The following is a 12,487-nucleotide window of genomic DNA, read 5'->3' on the forward strand; positions in this document are numbered from 1 at the left end:
AAGGTAAGAAAGCAAAAGGTGAAAGTTGTTTAAAACAGATCAAAACAATTAACAAGAGTCATATGAAGTCCTCAGCAATTATTACATTTGCAAAAGACTGAAGAAACTCAAGAGGGAAAGAGAAGATCCCACAAACATGGTGATCAAAAGCTAGGAAGCAAGCAATGACAAAGGAAGCCAAAGCAAGAACTGGAAAGTTCCATCACATATCTTTCTTTATACTGCATATAGTAAACAAATAAATATTAAAAAAAAATAATTTTTAAAGGGCATTACAGGAAAATATAGGCTCTCTTTGGTCGATTTTTTTTATTTTTTCAGGGATTCTTTTAGCACTCATAACACCAAGCTCTTCTAGAAGACAAATGCAGACTGTCCTGAATTAGCAGCTTTACATTCCAAGATCATTTAACTCTATATTGTTCATTAAAGTATCCAGAACACAACAGGAAATTTGGTTATATTTCCCTTTTATTTATTGTGCCCTCAGCTTAAAACTCAGTGGAAGAAATAATTTTCAAAAGAGAACTTTTTGTATGTGGGATAATATCTACAATAATCACAGAGATTGCTAGTAGCAACAATACATACTGTAAAAAAATTATATACTTCATTGTTAGCGTTTACTTTCATAAGTACCACATAATAAAATAGTCAATTTGGTATCACAACCAAGCATCCTAATTTTAGTGACTTTTTCAACTCAACACACTCAAAAAGAATACCTGACGTCAGGAACTGTGTTTAAGAGCATAGCTACAGTAGGCTGTACAGAATATTTAGATGTCAGTGTGTGAAAAAAGTAGTCATGCTGTAGAGGAACAGGCCTGGGGCATTCATGTCTCTGAATCACTGCCAGGATCAGCAGATCGTCACTGTTAGGAGGATGCCATTCTTTCTGCACAGCCCTCAACTATCATTTGACATCACTGTAAGAAGGGCAAGACAGTACAATTAAAAACAATGGATTAAAAGAAGACAAAATGAAATGCAGTTATTGGACCCAAAGAATGGGGTACCTGTATTTTGTGAAAGAAGTTTGCCATGCATTTTATGATCAACTTTTAATTGCCTCAGATTGTTTTCTCTGGTAGCATACACAGGATTTATTACATATTAAAGACATCACACTACATAGCATAAAGTAACTAAAAAGGCAAAACGGTTATATTATCAGGAATGGGCAGGTTACTTAAAGCCTAACTATCAGAGGCTGAGCTGAAAAAGCTATTGCCACTTTAAGTCGTGGAGTGTCTGAACTGCCCTGCAGGGCTGGAGTGCTATAAGGAGCAGCTGGGACAGGAGGTTTGTGGGGTTTTTTAATTATTGTTAAAATCTTAATGTAGGATTACATAGTTTTCCAAAGCCAAGGCACTGAAGATTTCTTTTAATTAAATGCTACTGAAAGATGGTTGTAATTAGACTGGTTTGCACATTAGATTTAGAGCATATAATAAATTCTTACCTTTAGTTAAGAACACAAACTTATTTACCTGAATAAGGCAAAACTTGGCTTAAATGAGAACCTTAATAATACTAACAATAGATTCTGCTGTTCTATCAATTGCACATGTGTGATTACTATCCACATGAATCAAATTAAGCATCAGCTAGCACAAAACTACATTCAGGATTAATATAAAAAATCCAGACAGGTACAACATACAAAGGTTTTAAAATATTTTTTTGTATAATATGAATTTGGAATTTCTGATAATGCCAACACAGTGCTTATCTGAACTAAGCAGGAAGACAGTGTGGGTCCATCTAAGGAACTATAAATCTAATGATTTGTAAGACGATAATATTATTGGGAATGACAATCAATAGCAAAATCATTGTGAATGCAATTTTATGTTTGTTTAGGAACAATTTACATGCTGATTTTTTTAAGGCAGTAAACTTACTGTGATAATATTGATTTCTTACATATTTTCTTGTACCAATATGAAACTAATTAACACATAAGCTTCTTAACCTATTAGTTACTCTTACTCAAAGTTTACCTATCGTTTACGTACTAAGAAAAATCCTTTCAGTTTTATTAAAGTTCACTTACCTGAAAAGTATAAAACCGGGTCCCATTAGGAGGATGCACTTTAGAAGAGGCAGAGACAGTGTTCATATCCGAGAATATCATTTCTGGTCACACTCACAATACAATCCACAGAGAGCTACAGATGCAGAGTGCTAAGCTCAGAGATAAATCCTTTCATACATTTAGGGAGGCAATCGTACAAAATGCAGTCTGTCCCATCCATTCAGATGTATAGTGACAGCGCTTTGAATTCCCCACTCCTACATCTCTGAGCTAAACTGTAAGGTCATCGCTCCCTTACCTCTCGCTCAGCTAGCCCTTCAAAATATGCACAATGAATAAAAATAAGAAATGCCGAAGAAAAGAGAGCTAGAACCTACAGTACATGGAGCTTGTGCAGAATCTGGCAATGCTTTGGACCTGCCCATCTGTTCTCAGTGATAATCACCTCCCTCCACCACAGCCTTCCAAAGTGATTATGCTAAGCATCCCAGTTAACCAATAACACACAGTTTCATTTCAAGCAAGCACGCACAGTGAAAAACAGAGGACCTCTTCTGACTAACCTGAAGCATGTCTTGTGTTCAGTTTATAGCTGTATTTGATAACAATGATAATTTTATCTTTTCAGTTGCTGACAGCTATGTTAACACATCCCAACTTGCTTTAAATAACACGAAGGTGGTTTTTGTTTGGTTTTTTTTTTTTTTTTTGACTGCCTTGCCGAGATCAAAGAAACAGGGTATTGCTCTCCAAATTAATATTTTTTATACTTCTTAATTTTTTGGTTCTATTACAGGCTGCAAATAGTGGGAAATAAATATTTATGAGACTGTTTACAGAGCTACAGTCAGTTTAAGTATAATACTCATTATAAGCCTCTCTTTTCTCATTGTTTTCTAATTCTTTTTTCTCATCTTCAGTCTGAATCTCTCTTTAGGAAAGGTTTACCCAACATTACTAAGTATAAGGTTGAAATTTTATTCTGAGCCTTACTGTGCTCCACAAAGTTATAGATCTACAGCTGAGCTCATTAGCTATATACAGTATATTTCAAAAAATGTAATTTTTAAGGTTGATAATATTGTGAACACCTGCATTGAACATCCCAAAAGCATTCATTGTATTTTTCTTCATGCACAATTGTTTGAACTACATGAAGACATTAAAGAAAGTAACATTCAAAGAACTTGACAACTTTTAGCAACAAAAAATAAGTGTTCCATTTACAAAAATTGAAAAGTAGGGTTTCAGTAAGGGGTAAAAATGTAAAGAGGTTGGAAAACTAACTTCACATGTTCTGTCAAGCACTTTGCATTTTATTCATAAGGTTTAAGAGAAACAGACAAACCATTTAAGAAATGGTACTTTCAAAATGAAACTTGTCAAAAATCTAAAAGCCTGCTGAGTTGCCAGGCTGCCTCTGTTTTTTATCCTGTTTTATCTTAATGCTTTTAGCAACTGAAGATAATACAGCTTCTAAAGTAACATTACTATGAAAGGAGTTGGGATAGATGCAGAGATGTCTGTCTGTTTAAATGTGTATGCTAGTGTGGCACATACCACAATAATCATTTTCTAAAAGAGAAGAAAACTCTTCTTAGATCCTAGTCATGTCTAACAATTTCTTATAATTACCATGATATTGCTTCTATAACATTTACTGAATCAAAGCAAAACTACTGTCTGGAACATTTTCTTGAAACCTAGATTTCCAATTAAGATTATTCTCCCCTCTCTGCATTTTATTCCAGAAGATCTAGATGCTGGTGTTAGCAATGGGCCCCTCAACTGGTCAAAGAAGTGGTACCAGATTGTTGGTAATCTGAGTATAGAACCTTTTATTCCGAGCTGATTCTTTCTCCTTTATGATCTACTGACCAAACATGCTATTTCCCTGCAGCTCAACAAATAAAGTTTCTTTTATGGACACTTAAGACTGCCCTGAAAATGACAGAAATTTACCTCTTATTTTTCTCACCAAATGCATAATTAGAAGAATTCATGTGCAAAATCCCACAAACATTTCTCCAATTGACAATTACTTTCATTACTAAATAACTACCTATTAGCTTGATTTTCTCTTGCTTCAACTTTCACAACTTCACAACTTTCACAATCCTTGTTTCTACCAGGGATATAGGAAACTTAGGTCATCTCCCATATTGACATTTTCTAAACCTTAAGCTAGTTCATTGCTAAAAAAATATTTTCAACATCTTTAAGAAATGGTCAATACCAAAGTTAAACATAACTGCTCTAGTGACAGTTTCAATAATGCCTTCCACAATTGTAATACTATTGCTGTATTTTGACTTGCTAGTCCCATATTTGTCCCTGAAAGACTGCACATCTTCTAGCTGCAGCCTTCCACTGGGAACTCTTACTGGGATCACTGTCCACCATGACCTAGCTGCCCATTATTTTGAAAAAAATACTGGTTTTCAAAATACTGCTCCCAATCTGTTGTTTTGGTTTCCCTGCTTAGATGAAGGAATTTGCACCTAAAAAACCCAATAACAACAACAAAACCCCCAACACCCTCCCCTCCCCCGCATTTAAATTCCAATCAATACATATCCCTAGCTAATCAGTATAGATCTGGAGAGAAGGCATGGCATTGCAACTGTTGTTCTATCTCTCCACTAACTTCTACCTCATGTGAAATGCTCCCAGTAACGACTATAAATTTATTTCTAGCTCACTGTGAAACAGGCCAACACCATGTTCTTGCAGGATTCTCATGGAATGAAAACATATTTTTTATGTAACACTCAAACAGCTTGAAAACGTTTGTGTAAAACAATGTTTTTCTGAAAAACATGAAACCAGTCTCCCTTCAGGAACTGGTCTGGGTATAGGAAAATTCAGTAAAGTATGAACTGATGCATGGCAATATGCGTGTTCACAATTACAGAAAGAGAAGTCACATTTCAGAAAACCTAGCAACCCCAAAGCTGGGATTCAGCAATCTCCTCAGAGCAAGGAGCTAAAACCAGGTCTCCCATGTCTAACTGGGTATCAAGCAACACAGCCTGAAAGGGAGCAGAAAGTGGAACAGAATAAAGGAAACTGAACAGATCCAACAGGACAAACAGAGAAACACACCTACAGACCATGACTACAGCTCAGTGGTAGGAGTGCTCACAGAGGATATAATCCCAATTCAGATACTTGCTCCAATGAGTCTTCTGATGAAATGATTTTATTATTCCATGAAGTGAAAGAGTTTTAGTGGAGGAAAAAAAACCTCCTATATGAAAAAAAAAGAAATCCTACATGTTTAAAAGTATGAGACATGGCAATGCTTCTGAGATGGCTTTAGTTCCAATTACTTTTGAACGTATGAGTTACCAAGCTCTGAATATATATTATATGTGTTATGCTGACTTTGTATTTTAATTAGATACCCCTTCCCAAAACTTTCAATGTGGTATAAATTTAAAAAAAAATAGTGTTCTTTTTTGATGTGTAGCCTAGTATTTTTTATAGTAGATACAGAAATGTAGATATATGTTGATATATGTAGATAGGTAGAGATATATGTATGCATTAAAAACCAGTAAGTTACACATCAAAAAATAAGGAATATATATATCAGACCATTATGTGATGTACTTCGAAAATTCAGGGACACTAATACAAGAACTTGTATCTCTGACTGAAGAGACAAGATGCACTTTTTAAAATTACAAACACACTTAGCTTTTTAATTTGCTAGTGCTTGTGTGATATAATTTCTCTTCAGAATATGTAGTGCAATAGAAAAGCAGATGTTTTGAGTTAAGATTTAAATCACCAGCTCTTATTAAATTAAGTGAGTAATTATCCAGAAACATGTACTTTATATCACATACTGTTCTCATTTCTGTCTCTATCAGGGAAAACCATGTTAAAGAAACATGCCTTCCTCCAGGAGCAGTGAGAGTGTATGATTTTCAGAACATTAGAGATCTTTCACATTAAACCCAGATTTTTACCGGGTTCTTACTTCACAGACCCACAGAAACCCTACTAAGCTTCCAAAATCTACAATACTGTACTTGAATTGATGTTTCTTTAATACCTGCTGTTGTAGACGTCAATATAGAGGGAGTATCATATGATACATTACTCATGTGGATAAAATACCCTGAATTTGCTTTAAACAGAAAACTGTTAATGTTTAGAGTTCTGATTTCCAACTATTAATGGCCAAAAACATGTTAAACCTTTACCATGGTTCAGAGAAAAGCTATTCAAACTGCTATCAAATTGCAATTAATATCTACATAAAGGCACACATCACATCTAATTGTTCTCCATATCCAAATTTACAATTCCTTTTAGCTCATTTAATGAAGTTCTACATCAAAAGTATTTCCTTTTTTTCATCAAAAAAACAACACAAAAACATTATCTGACAAATGAATATACTTTAAAGAATGTATAGAACTCATACATATCAAGTTTCAGAAACTAACCTTTCCCAGCTGCTATAGCTCCCAGAAAGCAAAGTGGGAGGGAGAATTAAGGAAAATGAAACCCAGCACAAGGAAGTTTTTGCTCCCTTTCAGCCTTCTGGTACAAACAGAAAATCCTTTTAGAATGGAAGACTCGTAGAAATAGATCAGCTTATCTGTTATTCATCCTGTTTCTGTAATTAAGAGCTGATTATCAACATTTTCCATCAATGTTCTTTGTTGCTTTGTATCTTGAATATACAAATACCAATGCTTGTACAGGAAAGCCTGTCTTACAAGAGCAAGTGCTGGTACCAATTCAGCATGCTATTATAAGCCCCATTTTAACCTCAAACATAAGGATTTGTGTATCCTATGAAGGCAAGCACACCGCAGAACAAAATATCTTCTGTTAGCTGTATAAACTGTATGTCAGCAATAGTAAAGTATAAACCATGTATTCTGTACAATGGCTTCCCGTTCAAGCACACGAACAATGACTGAAGCTTTCAGAAGAAATGCAAATATGAATGTAATTTCTTTTTGAAGTACTCTTGCTTTGTTGTGTGTACTGGGACATTTTACCAAGTATGCAATTATTTTAAAAAAACAGAGTCAACATCGACAATCAACTTCAAACTTTCAAAACCATTTCTCTTTTAAATGGCAAACTTCACAATTCATTTTTCTAACTAACACTATGCTATAAAAGGTCAATAAAATTAAAATCACTGATTCAGTATCTAAGTGAGTTTATGAATACAGGAGCTAATCCAGAATACATTTCCTACAACCTATCATGTATGTAGTCCATAATCGACAATCATCAAATGAAACCACAATGCAAATAAGTCCAAAAGAAAATTTTGATTTTGCAATTTGTTTGCTTGGGAAGAAGTAAAATTTCCCTTCCTTTTGTACATTCTGGAGAGGTAACTGTTGACCACAGCTAGGACCCCTGTGCAGCAGTGGCCTACAATATTCTGGTCATCACAGGTGTGAAAAATTAATTCTCACACTCTCAAGGCTTACTGATCAAATAGTTCTATATCTGACTCCCTTTCTGTATGGTTCAACAAAGCTGGGATGAATATCCAAAGGACCTTTCTGTTTTTCTTGAAACACTTCAACTCCTCATCACTGGATCTGTGTTTCCTCTATATAAATTGACTATCAGTAAATCAAGATTGTACACAGAAGCTTATTAGGTAACTGAAATTAACTTGATATAAACACTGTTTTTATCTATTTTTAAGTTATATGTTGATGACAGTGACTCACTAAGTGAATCTAAAAAAGAAACTGAATGAAAACATAATGCTTGATTATAAAGAAGTATTCTGGATGTAGAGCATAATGTGAGAGTTAAAGGAGGAGAGGAAGGCAGAGTTGCGAGAATGTGTAATGAAACAAAACAACAAAAAAATGAGGGAAGATTTATCTCTGTTCCACTAAGTTATATCTTACCTGATTTGAAAAGATACAAACTTTTCCTTTCTCCATGACTCTTGGGATTCAACTGCCAAAAGCACAGATATGAATCTATATTTAGTACACAACCTGTGTCCTCTGCCATTCACTTTTGATGCCAGGAATGACTGCATTTCTGTATTCTGGCATAACTACATATTTAATGAAAAAGTGTAGAGGCTTTTTGGAATTAAAGACACTTTTTAATGTAGAATCACAGCAGTGACTGCATTTATGAGTATTTTCAATAAAAATCCAGTAAAATCTAACATTAACTTTTGATGAATCAAGACCAAAAACTCCAAAATAACGCGATTCCAGATGGTAGCAAAGAAATAATGAAAACAGGCAGCTTGTTATTTCACCCTGCACGATACCACTTAGGTATCACTTTCATTATTTACATCCTTTAAGTTGTTTATATTGTAACATTATACACAGTGGTATCACTGTACTTTGCAAAATAAGAGTCATTTCTTACCAGTAAATGTAGAATCTAAATCATATAAATTACTGCCAAGGATCACAGTACATTAAGGATGAGAGAAATTATGAAAGAACGTAAGAGATGATAATCATTGCCTATGTATCATCCTCAGCAGAGAGGCTTTTTCTTTTTAAGTGAACATCTTACATTATGTGCCTCATCATGAGGTTAAAAATAGGATGAGGTCCTATGATGGAAAAACAAAAGAAGATACAAATTTGAGATAATGTGTTCAAGCACTATAACTTACCACAGCTCACTATTAACCTGCCTATCCTCCCTTCAAAAAATACTTTTTCTTCTTAATGGCATTATTTTCTTCATTTTCATACTATTCATTTATTTTATACCAACTCTGCAATCTTTCCATACCCTGAAATGTATCCTGTCCCACAAGTATAGAAACTATTCAGAGAGTAAACTACTAATGAAAATGAGTAGCAGAATTATATCTAGAAGATAAGGGCTGTCAGGAAAGCTTGTGCCAAGGCAATCGTCTTTGTCTTTTATTTCTATTTCTGCTCCATCTGGGAAATATCTTTTGTCTTAATGAGTGATGCAAGTTGCTAAACTGGTCCTTTGAGTAAGAACTTGAAGAACTTAATCAAAAGCTAAAATTCACAACTGATTAGTTCCATATTTTACATGGGAACTGGGAATACTCACTTCAGTAAGGACTGCAGATATCAGTAAGCCTTTGCAAAAGAAAGTCTGCTTGTTTTCTTTCTCAATTAAAATTTCCATAGTGTTTGTGAACATATTTCTGGATGAAGCTATCAGGAACTGGAGAAACATGAATAATCAGAATAAAACCCATAAAACTGAATAATCATGCCTTCTTTCACACTGTGCAAGAATTGAAATATTACTGATGTTCTAATAAAATTCCCAAAAGTACATTTACTCCAGTAGCTTTTCTGTCCTGAAGCCAACTAGAGCAATGATTCTGAATGGGATTATACCCCTTGGAATCTGCTAAAGGACTGTTAAAGGGAACAGTATTTACAGTCATACTTCCAAAAGCAGTAATTAAATCAGTTGTTTAATTGAAGACATCTTTCATCTAATTTTCAAGGATGCTTAGTCTTTGAATAGCATCACTAAGTCACTTCTGTCCTGCCAATGTTGTTATAAGCCATTTTGAGTATAAGGGCTCACTGTTGTACACATAACAGGTCAGGTACTTGGAGTGACTGAGCAAGTTTGAAAATGTCAGACCTGTTGCTCCAACTCTATTCACAAAATGTAGTCTTCTACAGATGATGCAAAATTCCCATTTATAGCTAAAGAGAAGCAATCAAACCTTCTAAGACTTTTTTCTTTAAGTACATACCACAAATCAATAATGATATATTAGACTGAAAAGACTTCAAGACTTTGCTGTAGTGTACACCATTGCCATACATACAGCCTTATAAAGATAAGTGGTCATGGTAGAGAGCAGAAAGAGTTTATCTTCTAAAAATGTATCCTATTTCTTCTGCACTTGTCCTTAACCTCTTGATGCCATTTTTCCTTTCAAAAGTGCAGTGGGAGTGTTTGTGTGCTGATACTGTCTAAAATCATCTTTCCAACACAGAAAAGATATGGGATTATAAAATGAAACAGTCAATACTGTCCTGAGGGCAAATGGCTGTTCCAGCTCTTGACTCAGCAGACTTTCATTTCCCCTTATGAGATATTATAACAATATAGAACAATCCAGCAATTGCATATCTATTAAGTAGGAGCAAACATTGCAGTTTTCTGTGAAGAAAGTTATGATATACAAATACAGTTGAAAGATACTTGTCCAGTGCTAGAAAATGTGAATTCAAATAAAACTATATATTTTTGATTTTTTATTTCCTTTGCAATTCAAACTTGGGTAATCACAGAATATGCTGTGCTGATTAATGATGATCTAATGAGGCTTTTCAATTACTCTATCTTTCTGAAAATTCTGAAGGCAAAAGGCAACAATACAAAACCACCATTTTCCTAACCTTTGGGCTGAATGGCTTCAAAACATTCTAAATCCCAAAAAAAGGACTTTCTAAGTCTTAATCTTCACAATAGCCACCTTTATTCTTTAGTCACCTTTATTCTTTATTAAGAGGAATACAGAGAAACTGTCTGAGTAGGCAGGGATCAGGTTAGGAAGGACAAAGCCGTGATAGAATTAAACCTGGTCAGGGATGTCAAGGGCAACAAGAAAAGCTTCTGTAGGTATGTCAGTGACAAAAGGAAGACTAGGGAAAATGTGGGTCCTCTCTGGAAGGAAACGGGACACCTGGTTACGTGGGATATGGAGAAGGCTGAGGTACCTGATGACATTTTTTCCTCAGTCTTCATCAGCAAGTGCTCCAGCCACACTGTCCAAGTCGCAGAAGGCAAAGGCAGGGACTGGTAGAATGAAGAACCTCCTACTGTAGGAGATCAGGTGCGAGACCATCTAAGGAACCTGAAGGTGCACAAGTCCATGGGACCTGATGAGATGCATCTTGAGAGAACTGGCAAATGAGGTGGCTGTGCCTCTATCCATCATATCTGAGAAGTCACGGTGGTCTGATGAAGTTCTCTTTGACTGTAAAAGGGGAAACATAACCCCCATTTTTAAAAAGGACAAAAAGGAAGACCCAGGGAACTACAGGCCAGTCAGTCTCACCTCTGTGCCTGGCAAGATCAGGGAGCAGATATTCCTGGAAACTGCTAGGGCACATGGAAAATAAGGAGGTGGCTGGTGACAACCAACATGGCTTCACCAAGGGCAAATTATGCCTGACAAATCATGTATCCTTCTACAATGGGGTTACAGCGCTGGTGGATAAGGGTACAGTAAACTGACATCATCTACCTGGACTTCTGAAAAGCATTTGACACTGTCCCACATGGCATCCTTGTCTCTAAATTGGAGAGACATGGATCTGATGGATGGACCACTTGGTGGATAAGGAACTGGCTGGATGGTCGCACTCAGAGATTTGTGGCCAACAGCTCAATGTCCAAGTGGAGAGCAGTGACAAATGGTATTCCTCAGGGGTTGGTACTGGGACCAGTGTTGTTTAACATCTTTGTTCGGTGACACAGACAGTGGGATTGAGTGCACCCTCAGCAAGTTTGCCGACAACACCAAGCCGTGTGGTATGTCTGACACACTGGAGGGAAGGGATGCCAGCCAGAGGGACCTTGACAGGCTTGAGAGGTGGGCCTGTGCAATCCTCAGGAAGTTCAACACGGCCAAGTGCAAGGTCCTGCACATGGGTCGGGGCAATCCCAAGCACAAATACAGGTTGGGCATTGAGTGGATTGAGAGCAACCCTGCGGAGAAGGATTTGGGAGTAGTAGTGGATGGAAAACTGACTATGAGCCAGCAATATGTGCTCACAGCCCAGAAAGCCAACTGTATCCTGGGCTGCATCAAGAGAAGTGTGACCAGCAGGTCAAGGGAGGTGATTCTCGCCCTCTACTCTGCTCTTGTGAGACCCCACCTGGAGTTCTGTGTCCAGCTCTGGGGCCCCCAACATCAGTAGGACATAGACCTGCTTGAGTGTGTCCAGAGGAGCTCCATGAAGATGATCAGGAGGCTGGAGTGCCTCCCATATGAGGACAAGCTGAGAGAGTTGGGGTTGTTCTGCCTGGAGAAGAGAAGGCTCCGGGGAGACCTTATAGTGGCTTTCCAGTACTTAAAGGGGCCTACAGGAAAGATGGGGAGGGACTCTTTATTGGGGAGTGTAGGGATAGGACAAGGGGTAATGGTTTTAAACTGAAAGAGAGTAGATTTAGATTAGATATAAGGAAGAAATTCTTTACTGTGAGGGTGTTGAGACACTGGAACAGCTTGCCCAGAAAAGTTGTGGATGCCCCCTCCCTGGAGTGTCCAAGGCCAGGTTGGACAGGGCTTTGAGCAACCTGGTCTAGTGGAAGGTGTCATCTGCCCATGGCAGGGGGGTTGGAACTAGATGATCTTTAAGGAGTCTTCCAACCTAAACCATTCTATGATTAAACACGTTTTGCAAAAAAAAAGTAGGAAAAGATATTAAGTAAGTAAAATACTGTTTATAGGACATA

At 36.6% G+C, this 12,487-nt stretch overlaps 1 protein-coding gene across 13 annotated transcripts in view; it reads right to left on the reverse strand.

The window, feature by feature from the left end:
- Positions 1-12,487, reverse strand: part of PPFIA2 (PTPRF interacting protein alpha 2) — a 359,571-nt gene that overhangs the window by 243,453 nt on the left and 103,631 nt on the right. For 3 of the 13 annotated variants that reach the window (XM_074870678.1, XM_074870677.1, XM_074870676.1), the window contains exon 1: positions 2,060-2,435. The exons of the other annotated variants lie outside the window; for them this stretch is intronic. In XM_074870678.1, coding sequence (XP_074726779.1) covers positions 2,060-2,140 — 81 coding nt within the window. In that variant the 5' untranslated portion in view covers positions 2,141-2,435. Of the gene's footprint in view, positions 1-2,059; positions 2,436-12,487 lie in introns of those variants that run through there. 13 annotated transcript variants of the gene reach the window in all.

Source organism: Strix uralensis, chromosome 5 (genome assembly GCF_047716275.1).
Source record: "Strix uralensis isolate ZFMK-TIS-50842 chromosome 5, bStrUra1, whole genome shotgun sequence".
NCBI classification, from domain to species: domain Eukaryota; kingdom Metazoa; phylum Chordata; class Aves; order Strigiformes; family Strigidae; genus Strix; species Strix uralensis.